Source organism: Rhinolophus sinicus, chromosome 6 (genome assembly GCF_057876585.1).
Source record: "Rhinolophus sinicus isolate RSI-liver-muscle chromosome 6, RSI-T2T, whole genome shotgun sequence".
NCBI lineage: Eukaryota > Metazoa > Chordata > Mammalia > Chiroptera > Rhinolophidae > Rhinolophus > Rhinolophus sinicus.
In genome coordinates this window covers 58,624,196-58,639,697 of record NC_142506.1, presented here as the reverse complement: position 1 = coordinate 58,639,697, position 15,502 = coordinate 58,624,196, and the positions used below count along the sequence as shown (strand labels likewise).

The window sequence follows — 15,502 nt, the reverse complement described above, 5'->3', positions numbered from 1 at the left end:
AAACCCCCAACTCTAACATTATCTGGGTGTGTCTCCTCCTTGCAGCCTGAAGGAGGCGCCAGGCTAACGCACAAGTAACCCTGTGAGCTGGGTGTTTACCCTGGGGGGACGAAGAGGAAATAAGGGTCACACTGGTGCACGAGCTTGTGGGCATGCAAAGATATTACTTATTGGGAATGAGTAAAACGGCCTGAATGTTCTCCTCCTCAGTCTCTCGTGAAGGTTGTTAGCAAAGGTTAGTATCCCTGAGCCCCATTCACTCTTGGGCAGGGAAAAGTTAGACTTTCTACCTTAAGAGGCTCAAAGGCAGATTCTGAACCATGGTGTATTTGCCCCCATCAGTCCTCTCCAGGGGATTTTGTAGCTGACATCCCAGCTGGTGGTCCTCTCCACTCCTCCAGCCACCACAGGGCCACTTGCTGTGTTCTTTCTAGCTTCAGCCCCCACCTCACTGAATGTCAAATTACTCCATAAATGGTGAAGTCCTGCAAAATGCAAGGCGTTATGGTCATTACTGTTATTATGACTTTAACTCCAGTTACTTACTGACACCAAAATTTACATACACTATAGTGATTCTGGAGTGTCACAAAAACCCACTATATATATATATATATATATATATGGTTTTATTGTTTTTGTGCAAGGGACCTAAAGAGACTACTTTTGCTTTTTAAATTAGCATTCTGCTTACTTAAGTTTATTCTGACAGCAGGCTTAGAAGGAGGCAGGGCTCTGATCTTCCTCAAGTGGCGAAAAAGGGGATCTCGTGTGAGTTTACACACCCCTCACCACAACACCATGCTTGAACAAGAAACCCGAGCCTTGGCCAGTGAACGTGATGACAGTATGTGTTTGTTGAAGAGGCAGATTTCACTGGCCTGGGATTTCAAACAGGGGCTGTTTGGGGAGAACTTCCGGCCAGTTTTGACTTTTGCTTTATTTTAGAAACAGCCAAAGGGAGCGTGGCTCCTGGGGTTCCCGTCTGTCCTCCAGTCTCTTCCCACTTCTGGAGGACAGCCCTCTTTTCCAGAGGGTGACTAATCTGGATTTGGGAGGTGGCCCACTGGCTGCCTCATTAAACTCTCCTCTAACTGTGTTACAGTTTATAGGTCAATCTTTGAAAAATAAACGAATGACCTCAAACCTTAACTTATCTAGGAAAATCCGCTCTTCACCAAATAGCCTGTTTGAATGGAGCTGTTAAAGATAAACAAGCCGGACATTAGTTTTAAGCAGTGAAAACAGGTTGTATTCAGTTACCGCTGACGGTAGGGGAAAGAGCTGAGCTCCATCGATTTGCTTAGTGGTGACTGCGCGTTTCTAAAGGGAGAATCAGAGAATAAGGAGGAGGAAAGAGCAGAGGCTCTGTGAAAAATGAGAAAGGGTTAGTAGGTGTAAATGGGATTAGGCCAGCTGTGTCCGCTGGCTGGCGATGGAAGGTAGAAGTCTGTTCTCCCACAGCAATTGGGAGATAGGTCCCGTCCTTCTGCTGATTACATCTCAAAGGAATGGCTTCAAGTCCTTGAGAAAGACATTTCTGAGTTGTAGGCTGTACACACTCATCTCAGAGGGACAAAGGAAGGATTCACAATTATAAGCCCTTTGTGGGAAGTGCTCTAAGAAAAGGAGGCCAGGGGCTCTTCTCCCAAGTTGGCTGGGACAGTGGTATCTCCCGGTAGCACTGAGGGGTGTCAGGCATGCATTTTAATGGGGTGGGCTGGGCGCTGGCGTTTAAACTGGAGGCCAAATGAGTCCAAGGCTCGCGCTGCCTGCACCGCTCAGCCAACACAGGACACAGGAGTTGGGTCGTAGAATAAGCGTTTATTATCAGAGCACCGGTGGTGTGAGAAGGCAGTAGGTTAACACCTCCAAGAACTGTCTTAACATTCTCAGACCGGCTTGGGGTTTTTAAGGGAAAATCTGGGTGTTCTCCCGAGGTTAGGTGAGGGTTCTGGAGGCCACGTGATTCTATGGTGGAGTCAGCAACCCAGGAACGATGGTGGGATCAGCCTGTTAGACCATTGAGCTTGTGATCAATAAGCCTAAGGGTTTTCATCATAAATTTCAGGGTAATTTTCGAAAACAGGGAACTGGGTGGGACGGAACATTCTGAGCTCAAGCTGCAGGGAGATGATCTGTTGTTAAGCTATAGGTAGGTCAAGGAAAGGTGAGGCCAGTGACTCTGCGAGGTCTCTGCTATGGGGGTGCCAAGTGGGCCCTGTGTCAGGGTCACCCTGAGCATTTGGCCTCAGGCTGTAGGAAGCCGTGCTGGAGTTTGGTCACAGTGTACAAGTTTCCACGGAGTGGGCTGAGGGCCGAAAGTTCTGCCATTCTTGAGCGATGGGCCAGAAAAAGGAGTTTGTACACGTTTTTAAATCTCCCATTCTGCAGCCCACACACAATCAGTTACACTGTGGGGTGCACCCCAGGCGAGCAACCAAGTGGGCGGTATTAGAAGGGAAGGCGCAATCGATGGGGGTGGGTGAGTGAGGGGTTATGCTGGTGGGTGATTGTCCTGCTGCGGGGGACCAGGAAGTGGGAGAAGTGAAGCAAAAGTGACTACCCTAGAGAAAGTGGTCGGCCAGCGTGCTTGCTTTGGGCATCACGGTCGCCTTCCGGGGCGCACGAGTACCCGGCTGCTCTGTGTCTCGATTTTCCCCATTGCTGCCTAGTCCCTGCCACCGCACTTAGTGCGCGTTCCCTCCCTCCCTTCCTCCTCCCCGCGTAACCCATCCGGCCAGCTCTGCGCGTGCGGTCACGGTGTCCCAACCAGGGATTGGGCCAACTGTGGCTCCTCCCACCGCCGAGGCCTTCGGAGCCTGCATGCTGGTCCCTGCTTGAGTCACTGGCCACAAACGCTAGGCCATGGGCGCTGCGGGATCCTCCGCGCTGGCCCGCCTCGGCCTCCCCGCGCTGCGCCTCCCTGCGCAGCCCCGGCCCGCCTGGCTCGGGGTGGCCGCGCTGGGACTGGCCGCGGTGGCCCTGGGGACAGTCGTCTGGCGCCAAGCGCGACCCAGGCGACGCCGGCGATTGCAGCAGGTGGGCACCGTGTCGGAGCTCCGGATCTACCCAGTCAAGTCCTGCAAGGGGGTGCCGGTGAGCGAGGCCCAGTGCACGGCCATGGGGCTATGCAGCGGCGACCTGCGGGACAGGTATGGTGTGCACAGGCAGGGGACAGCACGGGACCTGCTGGGGATCTGATGGGGTGGGGGAGGTGGGGCTGGTCCCGGGGAAGGAAAATAGAGGTTTGCCACGTGGGTGTCCCGGGCTGCTTGTTGGAGCCTCTGCCTTTGATCCCTTAGCTGGGAAGGTCAAGTTCATATCCGGTTCAGGTTTGGAAAGGTAGGAAGGGGCAAGCCCCTGCTCTTTTCTGGGGGCGAGGTTCCTCCTCTGTAAAAGGAGGCGTCTGACCTGGTTATCTCCAAGGCTCCTATTAGTTCTAAACTTGCTGATTCTATCTGAGTGACACAATAGTAGAAAAGTAAAATGCCATTGGCACGAGTGGGCGGACTGAGCAGCACTGAAACCAAGTCTTGTTCAAGGACGTTGGCTTTGGTCTGGCTGGGCTTGTTGGTCATCACCTCCAGTCCTGGGCAAGGTGCCTGGGAGATCCAAGAGGTGGGGACATCTGACCCACTTTCATTCGTAATGAGCAGAGTGAAGTCTTCTGTTGGGGACAGGCGGTGTCAGGGGGACTGCAAGTGTAATATTTACCATTAAGGGAAGAGTGTGTCCCCTTCTCCCGGAGGCAGAATGGTCCTCAGAGAAGAACTTTAGGTCAAGTCCCTACCCACATAGGACCTGGAACATAGACATTTCATTCTCTCTCAGAAAAGAAAAGGTGCGCTGTCATTTATGTCACCCCAACGGTGAGGCACAGACACATATCACTGACACAGAATTACGCAGCTGAATACGGCGAGGGGTCTCCTGACAGTGAGGGACTAGGAAGTGATCGAGGAAGAACCAGACCTCCTTTGCTTCCTTAGGGTCAAGCTGCCTTCCTATCTGGCTGGATGATTTAGCTCCGGTCTTGTGTCTAGGGGGAGGGAGGTTTGCCAGTTGGTCATTCAAGAAACCTTCTAGCAGAGGGAGTCAGCTGCCCTGAGGTCACTCCAGAACACATGTACTCACTCCTGTCGGAAGAATGCTGTTCCTTTAAAGAAATGCGGGCTCCCTCGACGTAGAAAAACTTCAACTTATTGTAGTTGTGTATGCAGACCATGTAACTCATGGGGGGATTGTCCATCCCGCTCGTACCCCAGATGTCTAATCCTGGAGCGTTTTTAAAAATTGTCGTTTCCTGCGATTCCCATCCCAGACCTATGGGATCAGGATCAGCCAGAGGGAAATCGGCTTGTGTAGTGTTGGCATCTCCCAGGGTGACTCTGATGCTCGAAGTAAAGGGTTTACCTGGGACCATGAAGAAGAAGAACATATTTAGACTTTATTCAGGGGTGAAGGCCTACAAGAGGTTTCTTCTTACTGGAAAGACTTCAGGCACACTTGGCTAGACACCCTCCAAAAGCCTGGAGAGGCAAATTTTCATGATGCTCATCCATGGAAAATGAATTTGTGCTACTTCCTTCTTTCCATGAAGGACTGAAGTTGTTTCACAGAGAGAGTTCCAGTGCTTACCTATGTTCCTTCAAATCATCTTAATGACTTGCTTTCCCACTTCTCGTTGTCAGTACCTTGCTGTGACTGTTGTTCCCACAGAAAGAATATATTTGTCCTTTGCTTTTCTGCTTCCGTGGACGTCCTAAAATAAATGGAACGGTATCAACTTTCCTTTGTTTTGAACAATAAGTGGTTGGGATGGGTGTTGTGGTGTGGAGACTGGGGTGGAGGGAAAGTCGGTAGAAGGGACATTTATTCAGTGCTTCCATATGCAGCAGACTCTGAGCTAAATCTTGTCACATAGATGATCTTATTTAAGTTTCATAACTTTCTTGTGGGCTTGAGAGCATCTCCACTTGGCAAATAAGGAAACAGTATCAGAGAGGATGAGTAAAATAAGTCCTCAATAGGTTCTGTGACCTTAAGCCAAAGGACTTATAAGGAAACCAATTTTGCCAGAGGCTAACATATAAACAAGAGTCAAGTTCCTACAGCATCTCATCAATGTTAATAACGAAATGACGGTGAACAAAATGACGTTATGCAAGTACCTGCTGTGTTTCACCCAAGATCACAAAACTTATGTGCTGGAGGGATGTGAACTCAGATCTCTGTGAACACAGCCCTCGTGCTCTTCCTATGAAACCAGTGTGTGATTTGGAAGTGCAAGGATGGTCACCCAGGATCAGGAGACCTTGGGCAAAGATATCGAGCCTCATTTTTTTTTCAATTGCAAAAGAAAGAGGGTGAACTTGAACCCTAAGATTCTATCTAATCTAGATTTTGTTTATTGAAAGATAATTGAAACTTGAAAGCAAGCTTGGGGAGAAAAAAACAACTCTGCTAAATGATTGCTGTTGTTCCCTCATCTTCAGAGTAAAGAAAGAAAATGACAAATAGTCTAGAACGCAGAAAAAGACCTCTTTATGTAATTCTATTTTGAACTCGTGTCTTTGGAACTGTTCCATGAAGCTGGGGTCTCCCTCTATAAGTGCTCTGTGTCTCACGTTTCTAGAGATATTTTATCAGAGCTCTTAACAGATTTGTGAATGCCTGGCTTCAGCACTCTGAGCTTTGAGCGTGTTTAAAGTCCACCCAGCAAAACACTGGCATGGGCTGTCTGGCACCAGCTCTCAGCGGTGGCTGCCCTTCTTGACCTTGTAAATAACCCCTCTCCTTAGCAGCCACACAAGACTCGATCATTTATAAATCTGTCCAAACCCTTTCTGAAGTCAGCCCCTTATTTCTTCTACACAGACTATTATTACCTCTTGGAGAAAGGAATTCCCTAACTTTATTATCCCATGTGTCATTTTCACTTGGATTCTTCCTGCCTTCACCCTCCTTTCTGTGGTGGGGTCTCTTTCCCCCCATTTTCAGCCTCAGTCCTTCCTGCTTCCCAGGCCAACAAGTAAGTTTAGAAATGAGATTTTCTGGCTTTGCTTCCCCACTGCTGTTGGCTGCTCGGGGCACTGTTGGGCTGGGCTCAGTGCTGGGCTCTCCACTGAGAAATGAAGGTGTGACTTTTAGTGTGTCAAACTGGGTTGTGAGAACATGGTCATGAAAAAATGTACACTCCCGACTTATCCTTTCTTTTAGATCTGGCAGAATAGAGCTAATTACTCATTCACCGAGCATCACTGTGTGCAAGAGGTGAAGAATCAGTACTCTATTGCCAGGGTAACGAGGCTGGTTGCGATAGGTTACAGAACTCCACAGGCCAGCAGGCCAGAGAACTCTGGGGACGAAAGACACCTGGAAAGGAGACAGTGGCCTCCTCAGAGATGTGGGGACCTGTGACTGTCCAGCATCACAGGAAGGGAGTAGCCAAGACGATTCCTAAAAGAAATGTCTTTGCACTGTTGTCACCACCACTGCTGTAACCTCCCACCCGTACACAGACAGGCCAGTTAGCAGGGCACAGGTGCCAGCCAGAGTGTGCTGCTTAAGAAGGGACAGTTTAGCCAGCACGTGGACAGGCAGGGAAAGGTTGCCTGATCGGAAGATTCCAGAGGTGAGATTACCCATCAGGGTGAGGTGAGGGCAGAGAGGGGCTCCCTCCCCTCTGATCTTACATGTCCTCGTCAGGTTACCTCAGACACCTCCATCTGGCTCCAATGTCTTCAGTGGGAGGAAGCGCCCCTCATTCTAGAAGGGGCTGTCCTTTTCCTGCTTTGCTCACTCATCAGTGTCGCAGAATTTCCCACCCAATGTACTGGTCTGCCAATTCTATGCTTTAAAATAGTGATATTGAAATCTGTTTCCCCTAGGGCTAGTACCCCCCCCCTTTTCTTAGTAATCAAATCATTTGTGTGGTGTAACCCCAAACGTATAGTTTACTATGGTAAAAACATAACCAGCCTAACCAGTTCAACCTCCCTTCCCATTCTTCAGTTCTCCCCATTGTTCCCAGCGGACATGATATGGGGGGGCGTCCAGGACAGTGGTTGCTCCAGCAGGGGAATGGAATTCTTATCTCACAGTTGACTTTCATGAATCTTTATTCTCAGAGTCAGAATGTGTGCACGAAGGGAAAGCCTGTTCAGGGGGTTGCTGATGTACGATCTGCTTGTCACAGCAAGTTACACAAGATAGAGGCCGATTTGCATCTTCTTGGAGTCACAAACATTACATGACCTTTGTCTAGGGTTTCAGGTTACTTGGGCCCGTGATTTTGGCCAACTGCATCTGGTTCCACAACAGAAAGACCTGGAAGACATTTCATTTCAACTTGGGGCTCAGAGACATGTTCCACAGGCCTGGGGAAGTTTCTGACCAAAGCAGAGGCCCCCAAATAATCAATATAGTTGTCCAAGCAGTGAGAGAAGGCCGAATTTTCTGGATTTTTGGAACTGGGCATTTTCAAACTTTAGCCAGACACTCGTTCCCAGGTCTGTTTCTGCCACAGAAGCTCCCTTTAGGGGCACCAACTTTTGAACCCAAAGAATATGGCTGTATGTGGATTATTGTCTAGAAAACAGTGGTTGCTTCCCAAGTTGGAGCAGGGAGAGGGTTTTGAAGAAATAGAAAGCTAGAGGGAAGCTGTTGAGAGGATAGAAGTGGGTTTCCTGAGTGTAACCTTGTTTGTCTCTCGGCAGGTTTTGGCTGGTGATTAAGGAAGACGGACATATGGTCACAGCCCGGCAGGAGCCACGCCTGGTCCTGGTCTCCATCACCTATGAGGACGATTGCCTGGTCTTCAGGGCTCCAGGTGTGGACCCGCTGGTTTTGCAGAGCAAGCTGCCTTCTTCAAACGCGCTCCATGACTGCAGGTACTCTGCCTAAGGGCCTCGGGGACCTGCGACCCAGCCTGATTTCCACTGCTTTGTGTACTCTGTCTTGCTAAAGTTGGTACAGTAGGTAAGCATATTGGTAAAGGAATTATTTAAGAGAAGTCTAGTCTGGGTTGGGATACAGCCAGTGGTCAGGTGTGAGTGGGTGATGCAGGACATTATTTTAGGGTATGTGGGATTTGTTTTAATCAGGTGTAGGAAGACACGCAGACACAGAAATGACTGTCATGAAGAAAGAAGTTTTTCATATTCACCGGTCCCTAGAAACAGGAGGCCCAGTGGGAAGAACCAGGGTTGGTCAGGAGGCAGAGGGAACGGGAAAAATGTGAGCAAGAGCCTTTAGTGTGGTTTGTGCAGGAAGGACTGGGTGAGGCAGGATAAACAGGCTTAGGATTGGCTAATTTGAATCATTCCAGTGGGCTCTGGGGCACAGAGGCCGTCCCTAGTTGTCTGGTACCTGGGCCTAGGGGATTAGGGCAGGAGATAGTCAGGAGCACAACAGAGGAGGTGGTTGGGGCTGGGGGCTGTGCCCTGGTTGGCATGCATACAAAAGTCTAGTGGTTTACTAGCTCTAGGAATTGACTAGGTCTAGGAGGGGCAGTTTCTCTAGAATCAGCAAGGCCCCTGAGATGTCAAAGCATCAAAAATACAGAAAATTTTAAAAAGCATGATTAATGCAAATACAGGGGGAATACAAAGAACCAATCTTTAGGGTTTGTCTCTTTTTATTCAAGTTGAATGGACTTCTGTTCAGCGTTGTCAGCCCGCCAGCCAGGCAGATAAGGGAGTTAGTGGAGATGTCACCAGCTGTATCTCAGGGTTGGGTGATAAAGATTCTGGAGCTTTCCAAGTTTTCTGGAGCACATGGGAGTCGAGAGCCCTCGGAGTTTGGAGAAACCAGCCCTAGGAACCGTGCATCGGGATTGACACAGAGAGGGAATGAGTGCAGTCAGCATAGCATCCTACTCAGACATGCTAATCCGGCCTGGATTGGTTGTCATCGGAAATGCTGAAACACAAAGCAGTGGTATGAAATAGATGGTCAGTGACAAACAGAGTGATTACCACAGCTAGCTCACCAGGGCCTACACTAAACTAAAATAAACCAACAACCTCAAGTTGGAAAAAAGTAAAGGAAATGCTTGAACATAGCCATCTGAACTGAGGGGAGTGTGTGCTAATTTTTATAAGACAATGCCAGATTTATATTTTATCAGAGTAAGGCTCCATTGTCTCCTGTCCTCATCAACTAAGTTTTGTTACCAGTCCTTTTATTCAGCCATGAGAAAGAAAGAATTCATGACATTTGCGACAACATGGATGGACCTTGAGGGCATTATGCTACGTGCAATAATTCAGACAGAGGAAGACAAATACTGTATGACTTCACTTATGTGTGGAATAAAGTTAAACAACAAAAAAATACCCTCCATCCCCTCCCCCGCCAAAACCAAACGCATAGAAAAAGGAGCTCAGATTTGTGCTTCCCAGAACCTGGGAGGCAGTGAATTGGAGGAAGGTGGTCACAAGGTAGAAACTTCCAGTTTTAAGATAAATACTAGAGATGTAATGTACAGCGTGATGACTGGTTAACACTGTCATGCGCTATATTTGAAAGTTGTTAAGAGAGTTGACCTTGAGTTCTCATCACAAAGAAAAAACAACGTTTTTCTTCTTTTTGTTTTTTCATTTGTATCTTTATGAGGTGAAGGATGTTAACTAAACTTAACTGTGGTAATCATTTCACAACATATGTATGTCATTATGTTATACACCTTAAACTTACATGGTGCTGTATGTCAATTCCATCTCAATGAAACTAGAAAAAAAATTTTTTAAATGTGGACCATAAAGGAAGACCTTAATGACGTATTTTAAAAAACGGGTAGGGATAGAAATCAAACTGCCATGGCATTAGATTCCATCGCATATTTTTAAAAGCATAACTTTATTTTAATATAATTTTTATAGATTTATAATATTAATATAGAATATACTTTATAATATAATTTCATTTTAAAGATGAATATTTACAATTCAATGGAAATGATATCTTTCACAACAAATTAGACTTATAAAAAAGTTTACATGTTAATTTACAATTCTGTGAGGGGTACAAAGCGTCAAAGAACTCTTTTAGGGGCACTCAAGCGAAAAAACCTTGAAGGCCATTGTGTTATCTAATGAAATCTGTACCTACCATGTGGGTAGGTACTGGATTGTTATCTCCAATTTGCAACTGGAGACAGAAGGTCAGAGTCCAATGATTTGCTGAAGGTCACAGACTAGAGAAACAGAGTCTGGACCGGGTCTGCCAGCCTCCAAGCTCAGGGTGCACCTACCACACCTGATGAGCACCCTAAATCCTTGCTACTCGAAGTGTGGTCCACGGACGGACTAGCAGCTTAGGCACCCTGAAGCTAGTCAGGAATGCAGACTCTCAGACTCCCACCCAACCTACAGAAACACAATCTGCTTTTTTACAAGATCCTGGTGAGTGGCACGCCTAAGGGGGTGTAACAAGCTCTTTCCCGGAGCACATGTGGCTCCCTTCGCACACTGCGTCTGCCCAGCTTTGGCCCACAGGTCACTCACTGGCCCCCTGGGATAGTCTGGTCCCAACGGCCCAGCTGTTCCATCTTGACACCGTCACCGTGTGTTGGTGTAAGAATGTAACCCTGGTGTTCTCTCATCACCCTTCCAGGATTTTTGGTCTTGACATTAAGGGCAGGGATTGTGGCGACGCGGCAGCTCAGTGGTTCACCAACTTCTTGAAAACAGACGCTTTCAGGCTGGTTCAGTTTGAAAAGAACATGAAGGGGAGAGAATCAAGGGACATTTTCCCGACTATGGTACAGAATTACCAGGTGAGCTGACAGAGGGCTGCCCTTCACTTCTACCACGCACCCTTTTCTTTCTGGCTTCCTTCTTGGCCCACAAAGAGCCTGTCTTAGGATCCCAGTTAGGAAAGTGTCGTCACAGCCCAAGTGAGTGGTACCGAGGGCGCCACCTGGGCAGGTATTGGGGATAGAGAGGGAGGTGGATATGAGAACGTGGGGGGCGGGGCCTCCAGGATGCATGTGGGATGGAGTGTGGGAGATACTGTGCAGGGAGAAGCCAGGAGTGACTACCAGGGCGGTGGGAACTCAGGAGAAAATAGGAGGGGAAGGTGAAAGTGCGAGATTTGTTTGGGACTAAATCCGGGTTTCCTGAATTTACAGAAGCAGACTTTCTCCCAGCGCTGCCTTCACAGTTAGTATGGGATGGTTATTTCAGACACTGAGAAGACACTTCCTTCAGAAGAAAACCTCCCTCTGTGTCACCTACAGCCCAAAGATCAAAGCCTTTGATTGTACAGTGAGAAAGATTTAAAATGCAAACTTCTCAGGGTGTCTCCCCTATACTCCTTGAACCACAAGCTCCTTGAATGCAGGGGGTTTTATCTGCTTTGTTCACTGCTATTTCCCCACCTGGAACAGTGCCCGATACATAATAGGAGCTTCTTAAATGCATGTTGAGTGGCGGCTGAAAGAAATCATTAGTAGAGTAGAGCTGACTGGCCGCACACCCTTCCCCTGTTTGATGGTGATGATGTGGGAAGCGCCTCACCTGTCCGGCGCTAGAGCAGGGAACGAGAAAGGAAGTGAGACCTGGAGGGTAAGGTTGGCCCCGAGCTTGACTGCTGCCGTCATTGCATGGACGAGGAGCCCGCTCTGAGCCCAGAGCTGTCTTGGCCATCTTTTTAAGTCTGCAGCACCACCCCTCTTTCCTGGGCGGACACCACCTTTCCTTTCTGCACTCCGGTGGTTTCGCTTCTAGACTTTGGCTTTGCTGTTGGGCTGAGGAATGTCATGGGGCAGTGAGGCTTGAGGGTGCCGTGCTCTTGTCACAGATCGCCTACCCAGATTGCAGTCCCATCATGATCCTCTCGGAAGCCTCCCTGGCAGATCTGAATACCAGGCTGGAGAAGAAAGTGAAAATGGACCAGTTCCGGCCAAATATCGTGGTGACAGGCTGCGATGCTTTTGAGGAGGTAAGTGGTTCTGTGCTTTTGTGCGTTATGCTCAGAGGTGCTGTTCAAGACACTGACGGAACTGCTCAGACACTTCAAGGTGGGCAGAGGGGGAAAGTCCTTCCCCATGTCACCTTGACCTTGTGGAGTTCACTCATTGCTGCTGTCATCACCTCACTGGTCTCAGGGGGCGCTGTTCACCTTTTAATGCTAGGGCCCCCAAAGCAAGCCATGGGAACTCCAAATTGTGGGAAGTCTGGGACTAGGCTGGAATATATAATCATAGCTCACAGATAACTAAAGGGGAATGAAGATGACACGAAAAGCCATCTCTCCCTCTGTTGTACCACCCAGGAGTGCTTTCAAAGATGTGAGACTCCTGGAAGCCTTAGATCCCAAAGTGGTGGCCGAGAGGATACAGGAGCTCTGCCTGTGAACGGGGCCTTGGGGACATTCCATGCTGTGGCCTGAGTTCTCTCCCAGAGCACCCACATGTGGCTGCCACCAGAACTTTCCACCCTCTCCAGACACAGCCCCTAGGACCCTAAAGGGGCAACCACGTCAGAACCCAGTGGTAACTTGCAATCACCACCATCAATCATGTTAAACATTGGGGGCGGGGGGGTGTGGCAGGGGGAGCAGTTAAACTCTATGAGCACTGGGGCAAATACCATTGATTGGGTGTTTACTGTGTGCGGGGCACTGAACTAAGGAATCACTTCCTACAAATTAGTTTGTTTGAGCCTTACGATCACCCTGTGAAGTCTGTATTGTTTTCTCCTTTTCATAAGGAAACTGAAGCTTGGAGGTGTTACACAACTTGTTAGGCGTGTAAGTGGTGACTCTGGCATTAGAACCCAAACCTTGCCAACTCCAGTTTCTGAAGTGTTGAGGTCAAGTTTCCAATTTAGAAAGGCTCTTGAATACCTTCTCAAGTCTTTGCTCCCGTGGGTGACTGCATTTCCTTTTGTCTGAGTAAAACATGCCCCTGTTTCCTGGTCAGCATTGTCCTTTAGCAGAAACCTTTGCCGAGAGCCGAGTAGAAATCCTTGCATGTGTAAGCACTTCATATTATTTCATGATTGAAAAAATAACCGTGTATACAGAAGTTGTCTACTTGTTGATTTTATCCTGTCATTTATCATCTATTTTCTTTAATCCATCTTTACATTTGTTAAGAAGGTCTTTTAATTGACCATCTATTATGGGCCAGGCACTGTGTCCAGGAACCCTGGATACAGGGCTGCAAAGGTACAGACTCTGCCCGTCACAATTTCCCGATGTGAGAGGAACCCCATGAGACAATGTCAGCTCAGCGTGAGAAGTTCTTTAATGCACATACTTAGCAAGTACCAAGGATGCTCAAAAGTAGAAATGCCTAAATCTGCCTGGAGAAGGAAGGTGTGGGGGCAGGGAGGCGTCAGATCAAACTACCGGGGAGCCATGCTGTGTGTGTGTAGCTGTGTATGTGTGCTGTGTGTGCTGGTGAGGACCAGTGAGGGTCATTGTGGGCAGAGGAGACGGCCAGCTGAAAGGCCTAAAAGCATGAGAGGCCATGACATTAGAGGGTCCCCAGAAGCATTTCAGAAGCACAGGAGCACAGGGGTAAAGGAGAAGTGGCGGGACAGGACTGGACCCAGAGCTGGCTGGAGGCCACCATGCCAAGGAATTTAAATTTTATATCGTGTGTATTGACGAGCTGGTAATGATTTTGAATAAGGAAGTCATTGTGATTTGCAATCATCCAACAGATACCTACTGACGCCCACAATGTGCCAGACATGCTGTTACTCTGGCAACTCTCTAGAAAGGACATCAGGAGGTAGGGAAACCTGAGGCAGAAATAGCAGCGCCATGCTTAATCCCCAGAGGGTCTTTTTGGAAAACTATGGATTGGGAAGGCCTTCCCTGGGACCTACATCAGAATCATGACGCCGCCTGGGACTCTGCCTCGGCAGCACCATTGCAGGTCAATCTTGTGCAAACGGTGCCTGGAGAAGTACTGACTTAGGAGGGGTGAAAAGTGGCGGAGGGATACAGAGGGGCCGGGAGAGGAGGCGTACTGCTCTTCCCAGGCCATTGGCTCCTTGAGGGAAGGGACTTGGTTTTATGCTCAGGGATCCACCCAGATTTTCTGAGAACTGCAGTGTATACCATGTGGTATACACTTTCTGTAAGAAAAGAAAATAACAAAAACAAAATTAGGTGCAGGGCCTTGGAAGGGTCCAGTTGGCTTTCCGCTAAACCCACCTATTTCTTCTTCTTCCACTTCCCCGTGTTGTGTCTTAGGATGTACAGAAGTATGGGGTCATTAGATGCTTCTTGAACACCGAATGAATTCGTTCTCAGTGTTGGGAATGCATGTTACTAAAGATTGGATCCGAAATTGGTCCACGATGCAAACATTATTTCACAGAAATCCTGTAATTGGGCCATTATTTTCTGAGAAACTCTTTTTTTATAGCTTCTCGGCCTCTTGGCTATGATCAAGTGTAGAAACTTTCTTTTAGGGAATACAATTTTTCTTTATTTGTCTCCACTGAGGGTGCATTGTTCTGATATTAATTTTAGTTTAAGACCTTGAGCCAGGGGGATAAGAAGAAACAAAGCTCTCATTCCTGCCTAAAGAATTTTTGCTTTCCGGTAACTTAACCAATAAGAATTTTTGCTCTCCTATAACTTGTCAAACGGAACCTACGGCTAATGTAAACCCAATCATGTTCTCTTAGGCAATTTTTTAATAATTAAAAAAAATGCTAAGTGACCTGTGCTCCAAAGTCCGTTTGTTGTTTTATTACTACTGCATTACAATGGGCTTACAGAAATAGTAATACTTATTTTTCGAGAATACTCTAAGTTTTCTAGAAGAGTCCTCTGGCTATACACATTAAAAAAAAAAAAATCCTTACTGTAAAATGATGCTAATGTTGCTGATTTATTCTCTCTTAAATTAGGAAACCCAGAAGTTAGTGGTCTGATGCATTAATATCTACCTGGCACCATTGCCCAACTATAACCCTTTCAATTAATGGAAGTCTGTTAAATATTAATGTGAAATGATAAGGCACATAAATATTTAATAAACTAACTAATAATAAAAAATAGCAATCTAAGCATGGTGGAAAAATTCAGGCCAATACATATTGCAGAAACATAGAGTAATAGGGAAATACAAGGTGCAACATTTACTCTCTGTGACCCAAAGCACTTTGTGCTTTTCCCATGTCACTCAGAATATTAAGCATATTTTAAAACACAGCTTCCCTTGGACTGGTTTGAGTTCTGGGAATGCAGAGCAGTGAAATTTAAAAATAATAAAATTGACCAATGCTTCTTATCTCTGTAGTTTACTGTTGTGGGTTTCTCTTTGCTTGCTGTCCTGGTGAGCAAGACTTGACATGTCCTATTTGGAATGTCCTATTTGTATCATTCCTCATTCCACATTAGGAAAGAACAGTGGAGAAGCCTGCAGAAAACTCTCCTTGTGGTATCTGTCCCTTGGAAAGTGCTTCTCCAAGAAGCTTCTAGAAAGGCAGTGGATTTTGAAGCCAGCCAGCTGTGGTTGAATTCCATC

At 47.4% G+C, this 15,502-nt stretch overlaps 1 protein-coding gene and 1 pseudogene across 1 annotated transcript in view; both read left to right on the top strand.

Moving 5' to 3' along the window:
- The first annotated feature begins 2,799 nt into the window (after positions 1–2,799).
- The window catches only part of LOC109452394 (mitochondrial amidoxime reducing component 2), a 19,864-nt gene continuing 7,161 nt past the window's right edge, over positions 2,800–15,502 (top strand). Inside the window, exons 1-4 of the mRNA XM_019741326.3 lie at positions 2,800–3,155; positions 7,722–7,895; positions 10,621–10,783; positions 11,809–11,949. Of these exons, the coding sequence (XP_019596885.3) occupies positions 2,869–3,155; positions 7,722–7,895; positions 10,621–10,783; positions 11,809–11,949 (765 nt within the window). The 5' untranslated portion in view covers positions 2,800–2,868. The remainder of the gene's footprint in view (positions 3,156–7,721; positions 7,896–10,620; positions 10,784–11,808; positions 11,950–15,502) is intronic.
- On the top strand, positions 14,389–14,512 carry LOC148758182 (U2 spliceosomal RNA; annotated as a pseudogene).